This window comes from Poecilia mexicana, unplaced genomic scaffold (genome assembly GCF_051168715.1).
Source record: "Poecilia mexicana isolate PSO_F unplaced genomic scaffold, ASM5116871v1 scaffold_14, whole genome shotgun sequence".
In the NCBI taxonomy this organism is placed as follows: domain Eukaryota; kingdom Metazoa; phylum Chordata; class Actinopteri; order Cyprinodontiformes; family Poeciliidae; genus Poecilia; species Poecilia mexicana.
In genome coordinates, this window is record NW_028263383.1 from 20788699 (window position 1) to 20813510 (window position 24812).

At 37.2% G+C, this 24812-nt stretch overlaps 1 protein-coding gene and 1 long non-coding RNA gene across 3 annotated transcripts; both read right to left on the minus strand.

Moving 5' to 3' along the window:
• Positions 1 to 317: 317 nt before the first annotated feature.
• On the minus strand, positions 318 to 1460 carry LOC106916510 (cerebellin-1-like). 2 transcript variants are annotated; one of them, XM_014984843.2, is made up of 3 exons: positions 1315 to 1460; positions 1071 to 1211; positions 318 to 694 (listed from the first exon to the last, which is right to left on the minus strand). In XM_014984843.2, the coding sequence occupies exons 1-3, from the start codon at positions 1442 to 1444 to the stop codon at positions 420 to 422; spliced, it is 546 nt and encodes a 181-aa protein (XP_014840329.1). In that variant the 5' UTR covers positions 1445 to 1460; the 3' UTR covers positions 318 to 419. The 2 variants fall into 2 exon arrangements, with proteins under 2 accessions (XP_014840329.1, XP_087868616.1); XM_088012490.1 differs by having other exon boundaries at positions 1071 to 1204; positions 1311 to 1460.
• A 15327-nt stretch (positions 1461 to 16787) lies between these two features.
• LOC148155531 (uncharacterized) lies at positions 16788 to 18423 on the minus strand. Its single transcript, XR_015765206.1, has 2 exons — positions 17726 to 18423; positions 16788 to 17086 (listed from the first exon to the last, which is right to left on the minus strand). It is a non-coding gene; the product is annotated as an uncharacterized LOC148155531 (long non-coding RNA).
• Positions 18424 to 24812: the final 6389 nt, after the last annotated feature.

Below are 24812 nucleotides of genomic sequence, written 5' to 3' on the forward strand. Positions count from 1 at the left end.
TTATTAAAAAAATTAAAGTAATAAAATGAGCAAAAGAAAGTGAAGAAATTCACTTTTTCACTTGTAGCATTTTCTTGCTACAATTTGTTTTTACAAAACATTTATTCCCACCTAAAATTAATAGATTCAAACACAAGTTTATATTACTTGCACATAATTAGACCACTGCAACTCAAACATTCAACTAGCTGACCGTGAGAGAGTGAGAGTGAATTCAAAAGATGCAAAGAGTCAGAAAAAAAGATTGAAGCTTTTAAGTCTGGTAAAAATGACATACAATTGGCAGCAACTACTAAATGAAGAAAAAATACAGCACATCTTGATAGTGTTATGTTTTTATTTAGTTTTGTGTAAGTTGAAAACTATAAACATAACATTCAAAAGATGACATCATGCGTTTTGGTGGTCAGAGGTTTCCCTCAAAGAGGGAAGACAAGGAAGCCGCTGAAGGTGCTGAGCCGGCTTTGATCTGCAATGGTCAGGTCGTTCTCCCAGATCTGGACGAAGACCCGGTCCCCCTCCTGCAGCTCCAGCGCCACACCGTTGGAAGCGCTGGCTTGTGTCCCTGCTTTGTGGTAGATTGCGACAATGTTCTCACCATTTTTCTTCAGTCCTGCGTTCAGCTTCCCTGTCCTGCCGACTACTCCGGTGAACCGGAAGTAGTAGAGTCCTTTCACTGGGGCTGTGAAAATTCCTGGAGGCAGATAGGAACAAAGAGCGAGGTCCAAACATCTCATCAGTGTTAGAGACAGAGATGCCAACACCTGGAGACAAGACTTTCATGCTGCAAAGCAACAGTGGAATCGACTGCGCCACCTTGCAGCCCTCCCTTTGGCATTAGCAGAACAAATTCTGCGTCGAGTGACCTCTATGACTTACATTATGACATCATTATCAACCTTTCCACTGAATAGTTAAGTTAAAGCATGGATGGAGAATCTAGTTTAACACCACAATGTACAATGATCAACAACTTCCAAACTCTCATTGTTGTCCAATTTTAACATTTTTAATTGCAGACCAATGCAATACAAGGTAAAATCATCACTAGTAGTAATAGTTGAAGGTACCTGTCTCTGGATTATATGCATTGCCAATGTTCGTTATCACTTTCTTGAACTCCAGTGTGTGATAACGATCAAAAGGCCCCACGGAGGTCCAAGTCTGCGACTCGATGAGTGCAGCAGAGAACGCCACTTGAGAGCTGTTGGCTTTGGAAGCACAGATAATTTCCATTAATGACCAGAAGATTGAAGCTTGTACTCACTACAACATAAACATGACTGAAAGAGATGAGGAATTCAGCTAACTAACCTCTCTCTTCATTCTCCCTCTCAAGTTTCTCCAGTCTGGCCATGACCTGCTGGAGCTGGCTTTCTATGGTTTCCTGGGATCCAACCAGACCACAGACCAGCAATGTCCCAAGAAAAAAGAAGGACCTCATCTTTGTTTTAGGCAAACTTCACCTGCTGCAGTACAAGCAACACTGTCCTAACCTTGTGAAGGATTTACCTATTTATACATATATGTGTCTGATCTTTGGCCTGTGCAAGGATTTCAAAATCAAAGTCAAACAACGATCGGTTTATTTAGCCATATTGGAGGATGGAGTCTAATGTGCAATTGTATATCTAAGAACTTTCATGTGAGGCAGGTCTGAAATAACATGCACTGCTAACCAAACAGCCAGTGTTAAAGTATCTCAAGGTTTTGCTCAAGCATCTCAGAAGACTGCAAGTTTCTTCAGTGTATAGACAAATATTCATGTATATTTGTATTTTGTGTACATAAACTTATAAACGTCATCTCTCTTGTTTTTATTTGAGTGTATAGACAAATTGTCCACTTTCCTCACTTTCTCAATCTACTACTTTACAATTTGCATTAGTTGCTGTTATCTGAAAGTGATGAAAGTGGACAATTTGTCTGTGCACTGAAATAAAAAAAGAGAGATAACATATAAAAGATTATATACACAGAATAAAAATATACATGAATACTTTTCTTTTTTTCTTAGTCTGAATTTAAATTAGACCTTACTTATTTAGTTTTAGATCAAGTTTTAGATCAAGACAAACCTGGTGTAGTTTTTGATCAAGTTTATCTTAACCTGTAAATGATTGAAATAAAATCAGTCACAGATTAATTTAAGAATGATGTAACCAATTAGTAGGGCAGTGTTGTGCTAATAAAAGACGCTCACTGAAACGTTAAGCTAACAGTATTCATCTTGCATGCAAACTCTCCAGATCTGTGTTGTGTTCAAATCTCACATGTATATGCTTAATCTTGCAGAGACCCGGTAATAAACACTTTGTTTCCAGATAAAACTGAAGACTGTCAAAGGTCCTCTGACGTTCATGCATCATGCTTTGAAACATGATGGTTTTTCAGCAGCAGAGCTGGGAACCATGTCATAATCACAGCTGATCAAACTGTTGCATATTTGTGTGTATTTACACACTCCAAGAAGCAGGCTTGATATGCAGGTAAAGAGTTTGTGGAGGATGTTTTCAGTTTTGCCTGTGGTACCCAGACATGTCCCATCAGCTGATGTTAAAACATTAACAGACATTGATCCACACTGCCAGTAAAGCTCAACAAACTCCTGGTTGTTTGTCTTCTTGTGATAATTTGATCAGCATACAAACAGAACTGTGACATTTATAACCTTTTGTATAAAATGAAATATTCACCTTTCAGTACTAATGCACAAGCCCTTTAAAATTATTCAAAACATGCTGATGAATATTTATCATAAAATAAAACTTTTAAGGGAGGTTTTGATTTACTGGTCATTTTTGGGAAGTCAGGATAAATGTCTATGGAGATGAAACTGGCCAGTTCCTGGACTACAGAGCCTTGAACCCTGTCAGCCTGTAAAGCACCTGAAGCAACGACTAACTAAAGGTGCTCATAAAAAATGTGACAATTCTGGCTGTAGTTAGGTAAGTGTTGTATGTGAATCCACTCACTGTGTCACCAGGAACTTTGCAGTAGCTGCATTAAGCAGTTTTCAGGGCTTAGCTGCCCAAAGTAGTGAATAATATTTCAATTTAATAGATTTTTTTCAACATATTCAACTGAGTCAAAATCAATATAAACTGAGCTGTTTCCATATTTTCAAGTTGGCACACAGTTTTGCTCAGTAACCAGTAGAAATATAGATCCTCAGCCCATCTCTCTTGTAACAGATTACCTGAACAATAATGGCTGAGAGTCTAGTTTATTTGTATGGAACATATCACCAACAGAGCAGTTCAAAGTACTTTACGTCATAAAAACCTGATACAGTAAATATATTTTACTGTACTAGCAATAAACATTTTCCATTTTGTCAAATGTTTTCATTAAAACCACCAAGCAAATACACATCAAAAATATTCATTCATTTTCCAGCCATTATGAACCAAAGGCAACAGGTGGGTTTTGGCCTCGATTTAAAGAAACTCATTGCTTCGTCTATTTTACATTTTTCTGGAGGTTTGTTCCAGATTAGTGGAGCATAAAATCTGAATGCTGCTTCTCTATGTTTGGTTCTGGTTCTGGTGACACAGAACAGGACCAGAACCAGGAGACCTAAGAGATCTGGAAGGTTGAATCCATCCCCAGTAATTCAGGGATTTCTAGACACCAAAACTGACCTCAGTAGACTATCAGGCAGGCTGAATAGTTTTTAAAACTATGGTAGTAGTTTAGTAGTAATGCTGGAATAAAACTACTACAAAAATTCTTCTGATAAGACAAATGTTATTCTTGTTTCTCTTCATTATTTTTGTCTTTTGTTTAACAATTCCTTTTTGCAGCAAACTCCTTTTCTTTTCACTCTTTGTTGTCTGTGGTTATCATCTTTCTCACAGTTTCAGACAAATCCTGTGAGCATGTCCCTCGGTATGCAATAAGCTGTGGCCGGCTGCAGCTTTTAGTGGTATCTTTGAAACAAGAGCAATAATGTTTCTGCTGCATGGCCCATTTTCTTCGGCCTTATAGGATGCTATAATGCTCAACTTGTCACAGCATCTCTCAGGACAAGGAATACATTAACGGAGCGGATTATATATTAGATGATCTTGGACAAGTGCCTTACAGGATGGAAATAATGAAGTGCATGAGGGATTTAGTTTTTTCAGCTTTCTTGGGCCCTCTGAGGCACTAAAAGAAGGAGAGATTTATCATTTATTCTGCTGATATGATTTATAATTTGCAAATGAAGATAAAGTCCATCAGGACAGTTGAGAACCTTCCTTCTCAGAATAGTAGTGCAATTCCATCTTTTCAAGGCTTCAAGAAATATTGCAGTTAGGTTTTTATAAGTTCCTGTGGACTGTAGTAAGAGTTGTATTATTTGAAAAATCAATGGGAATGTTCATGGTGGAGTGTGGTAAGATAGCCTAACAGATTTTGACAATGTTGTGAGTCTGATAAGGGATTTGAGGAGTTCTCAAAATGATTTGAAATAAGCAATTCCAAGCTGTGGCAAATGATCGAATACTCAAAGTTGAGGACCTTCAACAAAACTGCCAACATGACCAGGTCTGGCAGTGAAAGCAGAATGCAGGATGCTAAAACAAGACTCCATAAATGCTAAAATGTAAGTTATGGACCTATGGGAGCAGTGGCATAGGAAGCTTTTCAAAAGTGAGGCTTGAGGAACTTCTAAATATTACATAAAATGCAAACCAAACATATTTGTATGCTTTACCCTATAATCTTAATTAACACAATTCAAGTGTTGATATTATCATGTTCATGTGGGGTTTTCCCTGGGCAAGTGCCATGTTTTGCCATTTCTTCCAGTTAATACAGTATTTTGATTTGCTGGCTGTGGCCACTTCTTTTTCACCCAAGCAATTCTCTGATTGGATGAAAACGATCTGTCTGTAATTGTGACCAGCCACAATCAAACCAAGAACAAACTACAGATTCTGAAAGTATGAATACTAAACTTTCTAATGATGTTAGAAGTTTCATCTTTTGTTCCATTTTCCAGTTTGTGCTTATTGAGAGTTTCTCGGCTGGCTGGAGAATGCCTTGGTGTACATCTACTAGGTGCAGTCAGTCAGTGTGGAATGCGTTACAATATTTATGTCTGGTACAGCATTTACCGTGTCAGCAAAAGTTATCTGTTATCTGGGCCAAATATAGTGAGAACCAGTGGACCAGTGAACAAACCTGGGCCTTTTTTATTTACCAACAGGGTGTTGTGATGACGATGTTAAGTAGCCAAGTGTTTCTTTCAAACTTTCATCTTTTTGGCTGAAATCAATAACAAAAGTGTGTAAATGGCCATTCAAAGTTGGTATGTTAATCAGCTGTGAGTTTCCCCCACATCCCAAAGCAGGTCAGATTTACTCAAACACAAAAGTTATATTTACATACCTCCTAAACTGCTCTCTGTAACATGGAGTGGCTTCTTCATGACTTCAGCTAGTATGTTTTGTCAAAAAAACAAAAAACAAATGTAACTATTTTCTCAGTAATTTTGATTTTTCTCATGACGTTTCACAAAGTGTGGTCTATTTACATACACTTGGATGAGTTGTGAATTGAGCAGAGCAAGAGTTCAGAGTTGACAGCGTGCCACAACGTGTGCTGAGAGAGAGAGTGTAGAATTTAAATGTGCACAACACAAATTAACGTTTTTTTCCCCACATGTACTGTCATATCAATCTCACTGTGCATTTAGGTTGGCGGCATGAAAATAATGCCATAATAGTGCAGTGTTTGAGGAAAAACACCAGAAAATGTGATTGTCTTTAAACACTAGGAAAAGATGAAACATCCACATCCCTTATGGGCATGTTGTTATGAAAGGACAGACCAGAAATGAGAAGACATAATTAAACTTGTATCATACGTGTCAGAGGAGGAGAGCATTACTTTCCAAAAAAAAAAAAAAAAAAAAAACATGAACACCAGACTAAGGTTAGCCAGAGAGAACAGACACAATGACCAATACTTCTGCAGTAATGTTTTCTGGCAGGTCAGTCCAATATTACTTTGAATATATATATAATATATAACTATAGCATTCCAGAAAAATAACTTCATAACTTCTGTGAAGCAGAAAGCTAGTTTGAGGACACCTTGCTGCAGTAGGACTATAGAATCAACCACATATTACAACTGTAAATAAGTAGCTTTAGTGTTTCACCTCCAAGCTAAAATTATTCTCTGAACACAATCAGCTAAGGTTCAGTTTCAAGGAAACACATCCTAGTTAGAACTGGGACTTTTGCACTGCAGTCATGTTGGCAAATAAATGTCAGCTCTTAACCCAACAACACTGAGACACAACAAGATTACCTGCTTTGGATTTTCAAGCAAAACCCCCTCAGTAGCATTTGGAGCTGCAATTATCTGAAGAGAGCTTCAAAGTCTCCGTAGCCGCAGTGTGTTATGGATGTCCTTTTTCTTTAGATTGTGAAATGTGCGTCTCTGGGATGCTGGCAGCCAGGTGACACCTCTGACTCCCAAACCTTATTATCTCGGCCTCTGGTCAGTGAAAGACGATATGAGCTCAGTCAGGTAAGGAATAAGCCACCTAGCAAGTCTCAGTCCAAAACAGGCTGCACAGTTCATGAATTTCTAAAAGTACAAGAAAAGAAAATGGGAAGATCACAGAATATTATTCTTTAATAAGAACCTAACTGTAGTTTTCACACATTATTAAATATTACTGTTCTGATGAAAGAAAACTCACCTGATGTGTTTGTTTGTATCACACAGACTGTTGTCTGTCACAGCAGACTTAGGAACTGTGCGCTGAGCAAACTTCTTTTCTTTTATTCATCAGGGGTGCCTTTGTTCTTCAATGATAAAAAAAGGTCTGATGTGAGGCGCCAGAGAGCAAGATCCCACAACATGAAAGACTTGAAGAGAACAAAAATAAAAAAGAAGGCAAAACTTTTACTTTAGTCACACATTTGACAGGAGCAAGGAGAGCAGCCTGCAAGGTCACCTTCAGAAGAGTACTTCAAAAATCTTAAGACGGAAAAATGCATAAGCTCCATGAGGTCTGGGGAGCTGAAACACCACATCTTATCTGTCTGTACAGTCACCTGCTCAAGTCAAAGGAATATAAGCATATTCTTGGCAAAAATATGTGACTAACTTGTAACAATGTATTTTATTGGCATTTTGTTTGGTCAAATATCAGCATAAAGTGCTGCATGATTGGAAAGTGGAAGGAATATGATTCATGGCTTTTAGCATGCTTTGCATAAAACACCTAAAAGAAACAAAACCAGCAAACAAATGAGAAAAACTTGGCAGCATGCATGTTCCTTCTAAAATGCAGTGTAACATATTGCCTTTAGAAAGTGCATTGGAGAAGGACATAGATAGAGTTTGCTGGCATTTTCTAAAATCTTAAACCTTTTGTTAAACATGCAAAATTTACATTTTGCACTTATTTGTAGACATTCACATAGTTCATCATCAATAAATCAGTTTTACTCAGGTTTAAGTGCCATATTAATATTACACAGAAAAACCCACAACTGAGTATGTGTCCTAAGACAAAATGGAGGCATTTGCATTTAACTTACCAAGTTAAATTCAATATATAAGTTTAGAAAGTTGAATTATGTTACAGTTGGCTCCAAATGCCAGCCAACCAGCTAGCATTAGCTACAAACACCAGCATGCTACAGACATACAAACAAACAAACAAACAATAAACAAAACATTTTATTCATAACTCACCAATTCCATTGAAACTTCATGGCTCCAAGCTCAGTGGTTTAGTTGAGATCTAAATCATATTTGTATTGTGAGCCTTAAAGTGCATGCAGAACAAAATGGATGAAACAGGAAGTTGTTTGGAGGTACAGGCCTCCAGCAGCTTTGTCTCCAGCTCTCGCTCTCACAGCTGACTGGGAAAAGCTGGAGCAGGCCTGTAGCGATGCTTCAGAGAATGTGATTGGCTGAATGCATCATGTTTTTGTGATTGTCATATGAAACATAATGGCGATCCAGAGCAGTAAGGCATACTCAAGGGCAGATTTTACCCGGGGTTAGACTTGGTAAGGAGATCCTGACTCAGACAAGCAGTCAAGAAACTCATGGTAGCTCTGGAGGAGCTACAGAAATGCACACTGAGTGGGAAAATATCTAGACAGAAAAACTAGCTACACACCCCATAAACCTGAAAAGGTTGGAGAAGAAAGCTTAAGACTTTGCAATCAAGTATTGATCAGCAATAACTGAGACTGAAATCTATTTGTCTTTTTTATTTCCTAATAATCATGTGGTGCACTGATTTTCTAATTTTGACTGACATCATCCATTGTTGTTTAGTTATGGTTTGCCAAACCAATTAGATTGCTTTTTGTTTTTTACATTTCTGGAGCCGCTCAGGGAATTTTACACATAAAAGACCCATAAGGTTCACATTTGCAAACACACATTTTGGATACGGAGAGTTCAGTCTACAAAAGTAAATAAATAAAATCTGTGCAGCCTGTTCACGAGACGTTCAGTGATGCTGGACTTTCAGAGGCTTCTTGCTCTTGTCTGAAATTTAACACACAGATGACAGAGTGGTATTGATCTTGTCATCCAGCAAGTCAAAAGAAAGTGCATTCGTCCTTTCACTTTAATTTAGAGACTGATAATAAAACAGTGGACAACAAATCAAACTGCATCGAGCAGAAACTTTTATAAGAAATGTAAAGTGCAGGCAGTAAAGAGCACTCAGCCTGTTTCAGTGGGAGAAATCACTCTGCTTCATGGAAAAAGACAAAAATGGCCAAACTTGAAATGTCCTGTAAGGCTTCCTTTAAAGGGGATGTGACAGCCTGTGCTGTATGTGAGGCTCATATGTAATTAAAGGTGAAAAAAGCCCCTCTTTCACTTATTGACTTTCAAGGCGGCTGTGCTCAGATCGACTGAGTGAGGTGTTGCTGTCACGCTGTGGTCTTTGTGTGAGTGCTGTAGCGCGGCTTGCTGAGAGCAGAATGGATCTCTGGGGAGGGGAGGTTCACATTGATCCCCTTAAAGCCTGAACTGCAGCACTGTGTCGGAATGACAACAACATTCATCATCTCACCGGTCATTTGTAACGACAAAGCAAGAGTACAGTGCAGCGTGGCAGGGAGGTGCCGGAGCAAGTTGTGTCGAGGGAACTTTGCTTGGAAAGGAGTGGAGAATCTGGATAAGACTATAGAAGTGATGAGCTTCATGGCATAAAAAGCTTCAATTAACCGATTAGTTCTGAACTTTTCATCAACCTTGACCCATATTGTAGTGCACTAAGCAGTTCATTCAAGAAATAGAACATTTTCATAATTAAGATTTGGTTTTTCAGTATTTAAAAAAATATATATTTCAGAATATTTGAATAGTAAAATAAGAATAAAAGGAATTTAACTACAGAAATCTTTTATGACTAACATAAAAACTGGTAGTTCTGCTGACAGTTGTCAAGCAGATGACTGTTGTGATGTTTGATATAGACCTTGATCCAAAATGCAAAAAGGAAAACTTCAAAATGTTGCTGAATAATTACATAATGGAAAAAGGAAAAACACAGAGGAAGCACAGGTCACATACAGCGACTTGCAAAAGTCATCACCCCTCTTGGCTTTTTTAAGAGTTTGTTTAAATGTTTGTAAAGTTAAATCAAAAAAATATTATATAAATATTTTTTAAATTAAAAAAAAAAACATTGGCTAAGTGCTATGGCGCTTCTAAAGCATTCAGGTGGACCTTTGTAAGTGACATGTTTTAAGAAAGTTCACCAATGTGCCATCTAAGTATCACATGATCTGGTATATGTAGATCTTTTCTGAAAGGTTCCAGCGGCTGCAACATCAACACTAAACCAACTCATAGAAATGTATCCTGGTCCTGCTCACACTGCTAAAAGTACAAACAGCTGCTTTAATAACTAGAGAATACTAGTGGTTGATTGGTCAGTAAATTTTGTTAGATCTAAACATGTTGGGGAATCTATTGAGTTCTGTGAAGAGGAAGACAAGAAACACATTGACAAATAATTTGAATGAGCTGAAGGTCACTATGATAAAACCTTTATTAAGGTTTCTGCAGGGCAACAAGAGGATTGCTTCCAGGCCACATTGCATTAATGCAATAATTCATGCAAAAATATCCCTACACAAATATTCAGGAGGCATACTGTAATGCATATAAGCATTTTTTCCCCATCAGCCCTACATTGTTGTGTTGTTTTTTATTTATTTTTATTTTTTATTGGTCCAAGTTTAAATGTCAAAATTTCATAGAAAAATAATGTGTATATAGAACTGAACACATAAATGTTCTGATAATTATGAGACAGACTTAAAAATAAAAGCTTCCTGTGATGTGAGAGTGGGTCCAAAAATCCCCTCTGGTTTCTCTGTGCATTCATAAATCACTGCAGGAAGACAGAACTTGAATGACAACACTAATGACAGGCCACCTGGGAGTAAGCCGAGCAGATCAACCAGAGTGCAGCAACATGACATGGAATTGATGAGTTATATGTCGATGGAAACAATCCTTCACAGCAGAGTTTAAAGCCAGGGCTTTGTCAGAGGCCACTGAAGCTGCTGAGGCAACACATCGCATGACATGCAGGAATCGAAGTGGAACTGCGTCAAGCCAACCTTGTTGTTTTCATCCTCTTTATCTTTTCAAATCCTACTAATTTTACATTGTAAACGTAAAATACATTGGACATTTCAAGCCAAATCTACATAATACGATGCAAAATTTGCAGAGATGCACAAGCTCTTTTCCTTCATACGACAACCTACTATTATGGTTTCTACTTCACAGTCAAGACTACTCTCCTTGAACACTAAACAAAGTTTTGTTTTAAACTCTTGCTAAAGTAGTTTTTCTTTTCTCTACAAATTGTATTTTGGTGTTAGATTGTCTCATTTAGTCTCCTGAAAAATCAAACAAATTAAATTTCAGCTACAAATCCATTCGTAGCATGTCTTTATACTGACATAGCTAAAGCCTCTAAAAAATAATATAGTACAACATGTTATGCCCCCGACATTGTTTGGATAATTAATTTTTACTGCATAAATTATCCAATAGCTATCCATGTAAATACAGACTGTGGAAAAGTCTGTATTTTATGTTATATTATTAAAAAGACCAGAGAGTTATGTTGGACTCTCTGTTACATTATTGACTGATACAAAGCTCCTACACTGGAATGTCGTCAGGTGACTCAGAACCCATCTGTGCACTGAACAGATACTTAGAACAAACCAATGTGTAAATGTGCCATAACTTTCTGCAGCTTATTAAAAAAATGAATTATATTAATATTTCGACATGCAGAGTAACGATCAGCGTCATCACACAGCTTCATTTATTACAACTAGAAACTACTGATAAGGTCCTAAACCTGGATTGTATCAATGGACTCTGACCTGAACATTCAGAGTCACATAAACACAATTACAAAATCAGGCTTTTATCACCTGAAGAAATGTTCCAGGATTAGAGGACTAATGTTGCAACAAGATCTAGAGAAACTCGTCTATGTGTTTGTCTTTAGCTGTATTGACTCCAGCAGCAGTGTCTTCACAGGCCTGCCTGGAAAGTGCATCTCTGCAGCTCCTCCAGCTCTTTTGAAACATTTGTCGCTGAAATGCTCTTTACACATAAACATGACCTAACTTATTTATGTGACTCTAAATACATTGCTCTCCTTGATGGACAATCACTGACTCTCTTGTGTCAGATGTGAACACTCTCAGAGCTCCATTGATTCACAAATCTTATACCACAATGTGAAAATAAGGTATGAATGTAGTGTCTGCCAGCACACATCTCAATGTCACATTTCCTGGACAAACAGACTTGAGAAGAGTGTTAAAAAGCGCTCCAAATAGGTCGGAAGTTAATTCCTTGAAGGATCATTGGAGTGTTTATTTCCTGTTTGAAAGGTACTCCTTCTCCTCCTCATGTAATACTCAGAGGAGACGCACTTCCTCAACTCCTGGGCAGCACCAACAGCTCACGATGCAACAGTTAATGCACAACAGCAGAGAGCAGCCAGGGAAGCTGGTGTGTGATTAATAATTCCTTCTCATGCAGCGATATTGCCAGACCAACCTCAGCAGGAGAGTGCAAACATATCAGCTGTTGGAATATTAATGTAGCTGTTTGTGTTAAGTAAAAAGAGAGCAATACGAAAGAAATCCTGCACTAGTGGTTGCCTCATTGCTGAGTGAAACGGAAAACAGATTGCTGTTCATCTGCAATTTGTTGCTGTAATATTTGTCTTTCACAAAATATACAATCAGGAAAGAGTTACATCATATTCTGACTCTTTGTCTAGAGCTCATTACATCAGTTTTTTATTTATTTTTTTCACCAAAAAGAACCTCTAGTGGTGCTTATTACCAGTTATCACACTGATACAAAAGGTCATTCTTCACTGTAAAAAATATATAGCCTCATTCACTACTGCTCTGATCTTGAAGTTTGCATCCAGTTTGCAGCGATTGATTCAGGGCTAAACTAAGAGGCTATTTCCTGTTTTTAATTTATCTGAACCATTTGATTTTCTTAAAAACTAACAAAAACATACAATAACTTAAACAGATACAGTGTCTTCCAGCAGTATCAATTCCCTGCTCAATTTCCATTTTATTGTCTGGTTATAACCACAAACTTCATTGTGGTTATAATTTTGTAGAGACATTATGTTATAGACCGGAATAACAAAAATTGTTCAATCAAAGGAAAAAGTCTCAGTTGCTTAAAATATTGTTTGAAATAACATTCTGAAAAAGTGTCTGTACCTGTATACCTAAGTGAATCTCTTATAGAATCTTTTGATTCATGTGCCATCTTTGCATGTCTGGATACGTAGTAAAGTCTGAGCTAGCAAAATATCACAAGCTGGTATTTGGGGTTCCCCAAGGATGTATCCTGAGACATCTGCTGTTCTGACGTTACACATTACTGAATATCACTTTACAGCACACATAATATGATCACATTTCTAGACGACACTCCTGTGGTTGGCTCAATACAATAGACGGCATCATTCACCATCACCTAACTGATAATTAACATCTGCTAAACCAAGGAGATGTTGAACTAAATCAGAAGCCAATTCCAATGAGATCCAGTGGAGAGACTGTCCTCTAAATTCTTGGCCACATACATCACACAACCTTACATTGGAACATAAATATTACTATCCTGGGAAAGAAAGTACTGCAGTGGCAGTTTTTGTTCCCTGAAAAAACAGGACTTTCTCAGCAGCTGCTTGGTTCCTTTTACAGGTGTTCTGTTGGAAACGTTCTCACCTTTGTCATGCTGCTGTGGTTTGAGAGCAGCACAGCAGCTGACATGAAGGGCCTACAGAGTGATCACAGCAGCACAGGAAATCATTGGGACTCAGTTTCACACACTGCAGGACATTTATAGGACATGGTGTCATTGGGGTGCTACTTAGATTGAGGGACACTTTTCACATTCAGGTCACCATTTTCTCACCTTGCTGTCCTCAGGAAGGTCTGGAAAAACACACATTCAGACTCAAAATGACTTTTGACTGTGTTTTATCCATGTGCTGTGAGAGAACTAAATGTTATTGCTGCATGTGCAATATAGAAAAAAACAAACAAACAAACAAAAAAAACATTTGAGTTATTACCTCTGCTACAAACTCTGCATTTGTTTTATTTATTCACTAATTAAGGGATTTCTGAAAGTAATTGGTTGCACTTGATCTTGATAAATTTTTCTTTACATTTTTATTTGGACATTGGGATTTTTACTTCATGGTCTGCAAAAAATAGTGAACTGGTCATCTACATCAAAGCACAAGGATTGCTTTGCGTAGATCTCTGTCAACAAATATAAAGGAGTTTCTGAGTGACTAAAATAACTGTAAAAATATTGGTGCATATTTGTATCAGCCATTTCCCATGCGGACAACATATTAGCTTTCTCAAAATGATTTGAAATCTCATCATGTTCTGTTTTCCTGAACCTGATTTTATGAATGAAATGAAACCAGCTTCATTTAAACATTCTGCAAAACAATTAAATGGTTCCTAAGAACAAAACAACCGTGAGAAATACGGTTAATGTAACACAAAATGTACTGTTAAACAGGTTACTACACATCTTTAATTTTAAAATTCTATAGTTTTACAGACTCACGTTTTTAGTAAACAGCAGGTTTTTCTTTCTCTTTGGGTCGGTTCCACAATACAAAGAAACATCAGACATCACGTCTCAGCTTCAAAAGTGAGCTGTTTAGATAAAGCATGCCATTCATATATAGATGAATGTGAAAAATATCATGTTTATTGAGTATCAGGAATTTTTGTTTTTTGGAATATAACAAAAACGTTCTGGAAAATCAACATTTTCCATTCTTATTTTTTTCCCCATAATTTTTAAGACCAATGAAACTTAATACTTTTCAAGACTATGTAAAATTTCTGCTTAAAGTGTGTTAATTCCAACATCAGAGTATGAATGTAGAAGGACACACTAGGAGTTAAACACGCTCCTCTAATCTCTGCCTGTTTTCTTTTTCCTTTTTTTCTGCTGAGGCAGGGACTTTGAATTTTGCCTCAGAGACGTTTCCTTCTGTTCAGAGCATCCGACTGGGTAAACAGCAGTCTGTGGGCGATTAATTATGCCTGCTATAGAGACACAGGGAGGGAGAGGGAAAGGTGCAGAGGACAGAAAGAGGGAGAGTTTGGCCTTGCAAACAGAGATAACTGGGAATCTGGAGACGATATTTAGCTGGGAAAAGAACTTACTGGAATTCTAATGGAAAATGTTACCTTATATTCAATTTAATCCAGTTTGTTTAAGTAATGCTGACACAACAAAAGTCATCTCAAGGAACTTTGAAAAATTATATATGTATATATATATAGAGTCTTATTTTTATAAAAGTTTAAAGTTAGTTACATGCATCTCAGTTTGTTTTTTCTTCTTAAAAAATCTTCATTTGAGTTCAGTTTTTATCAAGTCCAAAGTCAGAAAATGTAACACTCCGTCTGGCTTCCCTGTGCCGGCGAGTTTTCATTTTCCAGCTGCATTTACACAATGTTGTAGGTTTTAACTGGCTTCATCATTAATTAATCAGTTTGCTTTCCTCTGGTGTATCACATCTCACCCTTAAAAGGAAATTTGTGTTTGAGATGGAACATTAAGTGTTTGATATTTAAAAAATATATTCCATCCAGAGGGAACTGCATCAAGTAAAAAGCAAAGGCAACCTTGTTCCTCTGAAATGGATTCAGCAGGAGGGCTCATATTCTGTTTGCTGGTGGCATGCACTGCCATCATGACATCTTGTTTCTAAGTTTAAACTCCAGCTTTATTAAAATTTCAGCTGCGTCGTCGTCAACTTTTTTATTGCTTTTAGTTTTGGCTATCAACTCTCCATTTTATATAAACAGACATAATATCGTTCGGGAACCTGATGAGCACATAGGTGAGACATTTCTAATTTTTTTTTCATTTTTTCACTGCAGTTCTTAGAAATCATAACAGTAAGCAGGGCAAGTAGTTGCCATTAATCAAACAAAGGAAGCTTCATTTAGCAGTGAGTTGTTCTACATCTGAAATGATAAACCTGCTCCACTAAAATATGTTTTTGTCTTTTGCATCAGAATAGAATTTCTCTCTGGCAGCCATAATGAAGTGATTTGCAAAGTGGGTGCTTGAGACACAACCCAATATAAATTTTCAAAGACAAGTTTATTTTTCTGTCCTCAACTATTGACATCTAGACTGGAGTCCCAGATAGCACAGAATGATTGAAACAACATTGAATCAATGTCAGCCAGAAACATTGAATCAACGTTGAACGCTGACATTGAAACAACATTGAAAGTGGTCGGTGACTTGTATGTTGAATCAACGTTAGGGTTTCAACCATAACTGACATTATATCAATGTTGATTCAACCATCATCTGTATGTCAACTTGTATGCATATTTGTGTTGATAGTACATTGAATCAGTTATGAATCAATGTTGATTCTACATTATATCAATGTTGAGTCAACCATCATCTGAACATGGATCTGCATCCGGATTTCGGTTGATTCTACATTGAATCAATGTTGATTCAACACTCATTTGACTGTGGATCTGCATGCAGATTTGTGTTGATTCTACATTGAATCAATGTTGATTCAACACTCATTTGACTGTGGATCTGCATGCATATTTGTGTTGATTCTACATTGAATAAGTTAGGAATCAATGGTGATTCAACCATCATCTGAACGTGGATCTGCATGCAGATTTGTGTTGATTCTACATTGAATCAATGTTGATTCAACACTCATTTGACTGTGGATCTGCATGCATATTTGTGTTGATTCTACATTGAATAAGTTAGGAATCAATGGTGATTCAACCATCATCTGAATGTGGATCTGCATGCATATTTGTGTTGATTCTACATTGAATCAATGTTGATTCAACACTCATTTGACTATGGATCTGCATGCATATCTGTGTTGATTCTACATTGAATCAGTTAGGAATCAACGTTCATTCAACCATCAGCTGAACATGGATCTGCATGCAGATTTGTGTTAATTCTACATTGAATCAATGTTGATTCAACACTCATTTGACTGTGGATGTACATGCAGATTTGGGTTGTTTTTATATTGAATGAAAGATAAGGATTTATGTACATTTTACGTCTGATAGGTCTACATCATAACATGCCACTAAAAGTTTCTTCACTGGTGTTAAACACTGTATTATTGGCAGATGATGGGTAGACTGTGTACAAAAGGTTAAAAATGACAACATGGGTTTGATATAACATTTTATTTAAGAAAAGAGGGACAGATCTTTAAACATATTTGATTCCTTTTTCACTGTCAAAACAACAGTCTGTTGTCCACAGAAGAACAGAGTCCATGAAGTTAAGCTTTGTACTGTATGAAGTAGGGAAACAGTACAAGTTGTGGTAACCCCAGTTTGACTCTGGTTGGTGTCACTTTGATTCCTTGTGATGTTTTCCTCTCGTTCTGGTGCGTAATGAAGCCACTTCTTGACAATTTTGCTGCAGTCCTCAAGAGTCAGCTTTCGGTCAAACTGCAGAGCAACAGCTGAAAAAAATAAAAGTGAGGAAGGTGCCAGTTAGAAATATGATAAACATTTGAAAAGTTCTGAAACACAATGAAAGATTAAACACTGTACTGGTTACAGGTCTGAGAACAAATACAAACCATATAGTTCCCCATGTACACTCACTGTTAAATTAATATCTTAATCTTTCATTAATATTTATCTTAATGTTTACATATACAACTGCATTTACCCATCAAGCTGCAGTATAGTGTAGGATTTATGATATTGATATTAAATCAATATTTAAAATAAAGGGCTGTTTATCAGAAAACCTAACAATAAAACTCAGGGAGGATCAGGTTTATTTAACACACCAGAGACAAATAAATCGAACAAAAGGTGATTTATAGTGTAGTTGGAAAAATTATAATTTATACAGAATAAACTTCAATCAAATAGCTGGTTCAATCTTCCATCAACTACAAATATTTCCAAATAAGTTGATTAAATTCCTTAAAAAGTGTCTATATGCTAATAAAGATCCCACACAAGTAACAATAGTCCAGTTCAATTTAACCAGTTACCAATCCAAGAATCAACAGACTAAATTAATCATTAGCAGGTTTAGTTCAGTGTTTCACCTGCCTTACATGTTAAGTGTTTCCCTTCTGCCTCACCTGGATTGAATCTGTGGATGATTAACAACCTTCTGCACTTCTTGATGGCTGCAGACGGTCATGTAATCATCCAACTCAGCTGTTCTGGTACAGAGGCTCATTTAAGTACGACCCTAAGCATATCATAATAAAAAGTTAAAAACAAGTGATTACTATCACAACAATTTAAAGCCCACCTGGACCAGCCAGCCTTACACTTCCTTGTCCACCACATGTTCTCCCAGACCAAACAATAGGCCCCGCCCTATTTTAAAAACTCAAATCCCACAAAATCTCGCAGGATTTCATACTTAGGCCTGGAGTGGTGGGTAGGATGAAAATAATACAAAAGGAGACATGACCTCAATTATTAAAAATATCCGTTTTGCCCCAAAATAACCAGGATTACTATGGGCACAAAACAATGCCCTTATTTTTCAATAAACACATTTAAGATCAAAGTAATATTGAAAAACTTACCATAAAAGTCCTCAGCGGAGAATTCAATTCAGAAGCCGGTAGCAAACAAGCCAGCAGCAAAGTGGCTGTTTGGTTGGGACAAACCACAAGTGTAAAATTGGGGAGGTGGACTGTACAACTCCTAGTACAGACTTGTAGATGTTTTTGTGTCAACACATTATGCACAGTCAGTAATAATATTTACAGACAAGTAAGAAAATGTACAGAAAGGAATCACAACCCACTGTTCTCAACATGTAGTGCTTAATTTGAAACATGATTAACCCCCACCTAGTAATAAAATGTTCTGATCCAGAGCTCAAGGAGGGGGAGGGAAGAAGGGATGAGAGGGGGTAAAGAGGAGAAGGTTGGGAGGAGCGGCTGGGTGGGGGAGGTTTGGGAGGGAGTAGGGGGAGATGAGGAGGTGATGAGGGTTGCAACAAACTGCCCAGATTGCACACAACGGTAAATAAACGTTGAATTATAGTTACATTGGTTACTCCAGCCAAGTAACCAATGTTGAAACTGTGTCATTGAGTCAATGTTGTTTTGTGGTTGAAATCTAATGAATGAAATGCTAATGTCTGATCAACGACTGATCAATGTTGAATCAATGTTGAATCAATGTCAGCTCTTTTGCCACACCCCTTCCCCTCCTCTCCTCCTCATCAGAGCTCTGGGTCAGAGCATTTTATTAGTGAGTGGGGGGTATTACATTCTAAATTAACCTCTGTAAAGGATAGTGGGTGAAGATTCATTTCTGTACATTTTCTTTCTTTTTCATAAAAAAGTCCTACTGACCATTTGTGTGTGATATATTGACACAAAAACATCTACAACTTACTACAAGGAGTGGAGCGGTCCACCCCCACCATTTACATGAGTGGGATGTCCCAAACACACAGCCACTTCGCTGTTGGCTTGTTGGCAAAAGATGTTAATTCAATGTTGAATTGCCATCATGTGCAATCTGGGCAGGCGCAGAGCTATGGGGGGGGGCTTAAATATCTGATTATAGACTGAGAAAGTCTACCGCCTGTTGAGAAAGGTCTATTTAATGTTAAAGTTACTTTCCCTCAATGGAATATGTGGGTCATTCTATAATTGCAGATACATTTGATGTCCAGAGTCATTATTTTTGGTCTGGTATATTAAAATATTTCAATTTTTAAATGTTTTCGTAATTTATTACTCATTTTAATGGATCATAATATTTAACAAGTAAAAACATTTAAGTAAATACATTTAAAATTGTTTTATATAGCTGAAAAACCAAGATTTCTTGTCGTCCGAGTTGGGTACTGTCTTTTTTATTAACCTGAAAAATGATGCAAAAACCTATGTTTTATTATTTTTCTTTGGTGAATTTGTTTTTTCTGTCTTTTTTTAAACTGCCTAAAAGGTCAATTTAATAACAACATCACATTAAATTAACTCAAAATACCCTTATTTTTGAAAAAATATGTGTCCGAGAATTTTTTGTCAACTCTGTTACCATATGGTTTTGTCCCTGTAAATCTGGGAAATTGCCTTCTACGACTATATAAACTGCATAAAATTAAGTCATTTACTTTTACTGATAAGACCTGAAACACACAGAGGTCTATGTGCCATTCTCTGGGAAATATTTTAGTTTAAAAATCACAATCACCAGGTGTTATCGTTTTCAACGTCAATCTTGTTACCAAAGAATCATGAGAAAAATACAACAGATTTTTGATCAGAGACAAGTTTTTTTAATGGTTTTTAAACCATTATCTCAGTGGTGTCATGTTTTTTCACAATTTCTACTCACAAGTGGAGTTTTTAATAAAAATGTTTGAAATTGTCAATTCTGTTACTGTCAACTCTGTTACCAAATAGGGTAACAGAGTTGACAATAACAGAGTTTTCAGTTCTAAATTATTATGGTCCTGTCAATTCTGTTACTAACACCAACTCTGTTAGGTAACAGAGTTGACATGTTTATGACATACTTTCACCAAAAAAAAAAGGAAAACTGTTGTCTAGAGCACCATATACATTGTTGGTTGACTTCTGCTGTGATTTAGTATTACTGACCAATTTTATTTCTAAAAGAATGATGGTTTTCAATGAGTTTTAATGAAAAACGTTTGACCCTATGCGAACAACTCTGTGAAAAGTTGAGTATCTTTTGATTGTTTAAAATGTATTTTTAAGTAAAACATCTCCATTTAAAGTATTTGGGTAGTAGGACACTTGGTGTAATGGAATAAAAATATTTTAGTCTGCTAGAATTTATTGTTTTTTTCACTCACTGTCTATATTGTCCGTAACAGAGTTGACATAACATACCGCAAAATATACGTTTTTTCTGAGAAAAAATTATAAAATATGTAGCTAATGTTTGGCAATTACAGATTTTTTTAAAGTTTAATGCCTTTTCAATAGACTACCTAAGAAAATTTTTAAGAAATGAAAAGTTTTTTTTTGTCATTTCTTGAAGTGCCAAATGTATCTCCAATTATAGAATCACCCATATACTAGTCAGTCCCAGTGACCGTTTCACTCACGGTTTAGCCGATGTGTTTCCTGGGTAAAGATCAACCAAAAAACGCAGACCAACCTCCCCGCCCCTCGCTCAACAGTTTCTGGTAGCGCAGGCGATAAACATCAGGGGCCTGGTGATTCGTTAGGGGTCCGGTAATTAGCCCCGCCCCCTGGCCCAACGCTGACTTGTTCCGCTAGTGAATCTGGGTACAGAACGGAATCACAACTCAGTGTTGTCAACACATAGTGCTTAAGTTAAAACGTGATTAACCCTCACCTAAAAGGGGTTGTGCTGTGGTGGCGCAGGGGTTAAGCACAAACCACAATCAAGGACTCAGTCCTCAACACAGCTGTCACAGGTTCAATTCCTGACCTTGGCAACCTTTGCTGCATTACCCCCCTTCTCTCATTACCCACTTTCCTGTTAATTAACTATCAAATAAAGGCCACTAGCCAAAACAATCTTTTAAAAAATAAAATGTGAAAAATGAAAAACCCTCACTTAAAATTAACGTTGTTTCACCCGATTGAGGGGTAGATGGGCCCAGGTGGGGGGAAAGAGGTGTGTGTGTGTTTTTGGCGGGTGGAGGGAAGGGGGTTGGGCGTTTGAATGGCAGGCGGTGGTGAGGGGTGCAAAAAACACCTGAACACTTTGATTACTAGTTTTTCCCCAAACCTTATCCTCAAGGCAAACTGACCTGCATGCTTTCAGTTCAGCAAAACCTTGTTAATCAAATGTTAATTAATATCATGTGTGCTGAATTAGGGAAATGGCTAAAACTTGCAGGGCAGTGTGCCTGGTGCCGGTGCTGAAAAACACTGGATTCAATGTGGCATTTCAATCAATGAATGTTAATTGGCTAGAATTGAATGGTTGTTTGATGGTTGATCCAGCTTCTGTCGTTGACCTGAACCATACATGCAGCCTTTGTGATCATAATTCAACATGAAATTAACATCGTGTGCTATCTGGGTAGTTCTTCCCCAAACCTTAACGTCAATCAAACTGACCTGCGTTTTTTCAGTTCAGCAAAACCCCATTAATCAGACGTCAATTAATATCATGTGTGTTGAATTAGGGAAATGCCTAAAACTTGTAGGGCCTGGAGGACCAGTGCTGAAACACACTGGATTCGACGTTGGCATTTCATTTATTTGATGTCAACCACAAAACAACATTGATTCAATGACACAGTTTCAACATTAGTTAATTGGCTAGAATTGAATGGTTGTTTTATAGTTGATCCACCATCAGTTGTCGACCTCAACCAAACATGCAACCTTTGTGATGATAATTCAACGTTGAATTAACATATTTTCCAACAAGCCAACAGCGAAGCAGCTGTGTTTGGGACATCCCACTCATGTAAACGGTGGGGGTGGACCCCTCCACTCCTTGTAGTAAGTTGTAGATGTTTTTGTGTCAATATATCACACACACACAGTCAGTGAGAATTGTTATGAACAAGTAAGAAAATGTACAGAAAGGAATCACCACCCACTATCCTCTACAGTGCTTAATTTAAATGTGATAACCCCCGCTCAGTAATAAAATGCTCTGACCCAGAGCGCTGATGAGGAGGAGAGGAGGGGAAGGGGTGCGGCAATACATCTGACATTGATTCAATATTGATCAGATGTTGATCAGACATCAGCATTTCAGTCATTAGATTTCAACCACAAAACAACATTGATTCAATGACACAGTTTCAACATTGGTTACTTGGCTAGAGGTGGATGGTTGTTTGATGGTTGATCCACCGTCATTTGTCGTCTTCAACCAAAAATCAACCATTAATCAGACTTCGGCATTTCAGTGATCAGATTTCAACCACAAAACAACGTTGATTCAATGTCACAGTTTCAACGGTTTGATTGGATGGTTGTTTGATGGTTGATCCACCGTCATTTGTCGACTTCAACCAAAAATCAACGATTCTAACTATTTTTCAACGTTGATTTAACATCATGTGCTATCTGGGGTGTTTCTAACTAATTTCAAGTTCAGGGTCTGATTTCAAAGACATCAACTACTTAAAATTGTCTTGGTGTTTTTCTGGCTCAGCTGAAAGAGCTCAGTCTACGGTGAAATAAAACTGGCATTATATAAATCTTACTTTTTTAAGCCATATACACACGTTTACCAATGTTTCAAGGAGACCTGAGTTAGTAGGTTCTTTGTATTTACGGCTTTATATGGATGAGGTGTCAATATTTACATTTACAAAAGCTTTGCTTAGAAATAAAAATGTCATGGAAGTTATGGAAGAATATTTTTATAGCATTATCCATCCATCCATCCATTTTCTTTACACCCTTGTCCCTTAGTGGGGTCAGGAGGGTTGCTGGTGTCCATCTCCAGCTGACGTTCCGGGCGAGAGGCGGGGTCACCCTGGACAGGTCGCCAGTCTGTCGCAGATTTTTATAGTATTACATTTTGTAAAATATTCTTGATTTAAAGAGTGTGTGTCTGTATAAGTTCTTAATTATTATTATTATTATTATTATTATTATTATTATTATTAAAAATGAGTTTTTAAACGTTCTACTGACAGAAAAATGCTGCTCCTTTTCCACAAATACCAGCTCTGCACAGGTCCAGGTGCAGGTGTGCTCATGCACTCGTATGTGCTTGTACTTCTATTTCAGGTCAGTCATACCAATGAGATCCAATTTTCACAACAACCTCTTGAGGGGAAATAAAGTTCTTAGAGAAGAATAATAATAGAACAAATAAAATCATTTCCAGACAGGAAACCAAAGTAGTTACCATCTTTCCTTGTTTTTTTTTTTTTCCCCAAGAGGTAAATTGTCAAAAAGAACAAAACAGCAGATCTCAGTAATTCTGTTTTAAAGAAACAAAAACAAAACAAATGTAATTGTTTTAATTCTTCTGCTGATGAAACTATAATATTTTTTTTCTTTGCTATGTCTTTGATAGTCTTTCAATAGAATTGCTGTTATTATGGATTGTCAGCAAAGTTCTCTGGTTCTTTGGTTCTCCCAGTTATGACCAGGAGGGAATAATCATATATACCCAGAGCACATTAGTTAGATAACAGGACAATTCACATCTGTTGCTAATTAACACACTGAATTATTTTTCCATTCTGTGTGTGACTGTGAGGTGGAAGCAGAAACTACTGCTGCTCTCTCCCATCTCTGATTGGACTCTGGTATGTTTTGTTCCCGTTCAGAACAGGGAGCAGCGTTAGCGCTCATTAAAGTTTTAGACTTCCTGACGTTCCTTGCAGCATCTGGTCAATGACAAACACAAGAGGTCGGATGAGCCAGACTGTCCACCGCTCCTCATTAGTGTCGCACGCCAGTCGTTAAGCTGGAGTAACGTTCATTTCCACTCTGACGATGAGCAGCTTGGTTAGTCTGGATTTGACAGAACAAAAAGAAAGAAAATCTGTCAAAAATGAAAACTTCCTAAAACTATGGTTTGCATTAAGCCTGCGTTTGTTTCATATCCCTCTCTGAGCGATATAAACTGAGCTCTCTGCAAGCCCTAGAAAACAATGTTATTTGAAATTAAATGACTTAATGAGGTTGTGTGGGTGATCCCCCTCCTCTTTTTTCAGACTGCATTATTCAAACAATGTCTGCTTTCAGGTTTTAGACAAAGCAGTGGCTCAATCATCAGTGACAAGTTATACAGGTTCAGGAGAAAGAATGTAATTAACTTGTCAACTAGATTATCCTCAATATTTACTTCTGTCTTAATTGCTTGTTCTTACACATAAATTTGGGGTCTCCCTTTTTTCTTCATCTGCCAATGTTATTACAAAGCATGACTGGTTCTTTTGTTCTACTGTAAATGTATCTGGTATTTATGCATAGAGACGTTATAATTCATTCAAAGGTGGGCTTCTGATTGTGCCAAATGCTGTCCGTCTCTCAGCATCAGTCTTGCTTAATGCTTCAGTTCAACGTTTATGTAAAATGCAATCAAAGTTAATCAAATAAATCTTTCGGGGTACGCAATGAGCATTTAGCCATTTTATTGTTATTTGTAATGACATTCTAATCATGTTTTCAAATATGTAGCTGCTGTTGATCTCATATAAGGAAAGGCTTAGAAGATCAGAGTTCCTCTGGGTACGTTTGTTTTCTATTTGTTATCTAATTTGTA

What these genes read in the sequence shown, in the direction of transcription:
- LOC106916510 (XM_014984843.2), bottom strand. Translation starts at nt 1,444, where the DNA reads ATGAGGTCCTTCTTTTTTCTTGGGACATTGCTGGTCTGTGGTCTGGTT. An exon ending in GAGGGAGAATGAAGAGAGAG is followed by an intron (nt 1,212 to 1,314) that starts GTTAGTTAGCTG and finishes GTGCTTCCAAAG; the next exon opens with CCAACAGCTCTCAAGTGGCG. An exon ending in TGCATATAATCCAGAGACAG is followed by an intron (nt 695 to 1,070) that starts GTACCTTCAACT and finishes ATCTGCCTCCAG; the next exon opens with GAATTTTCACAGCCCCAGTG.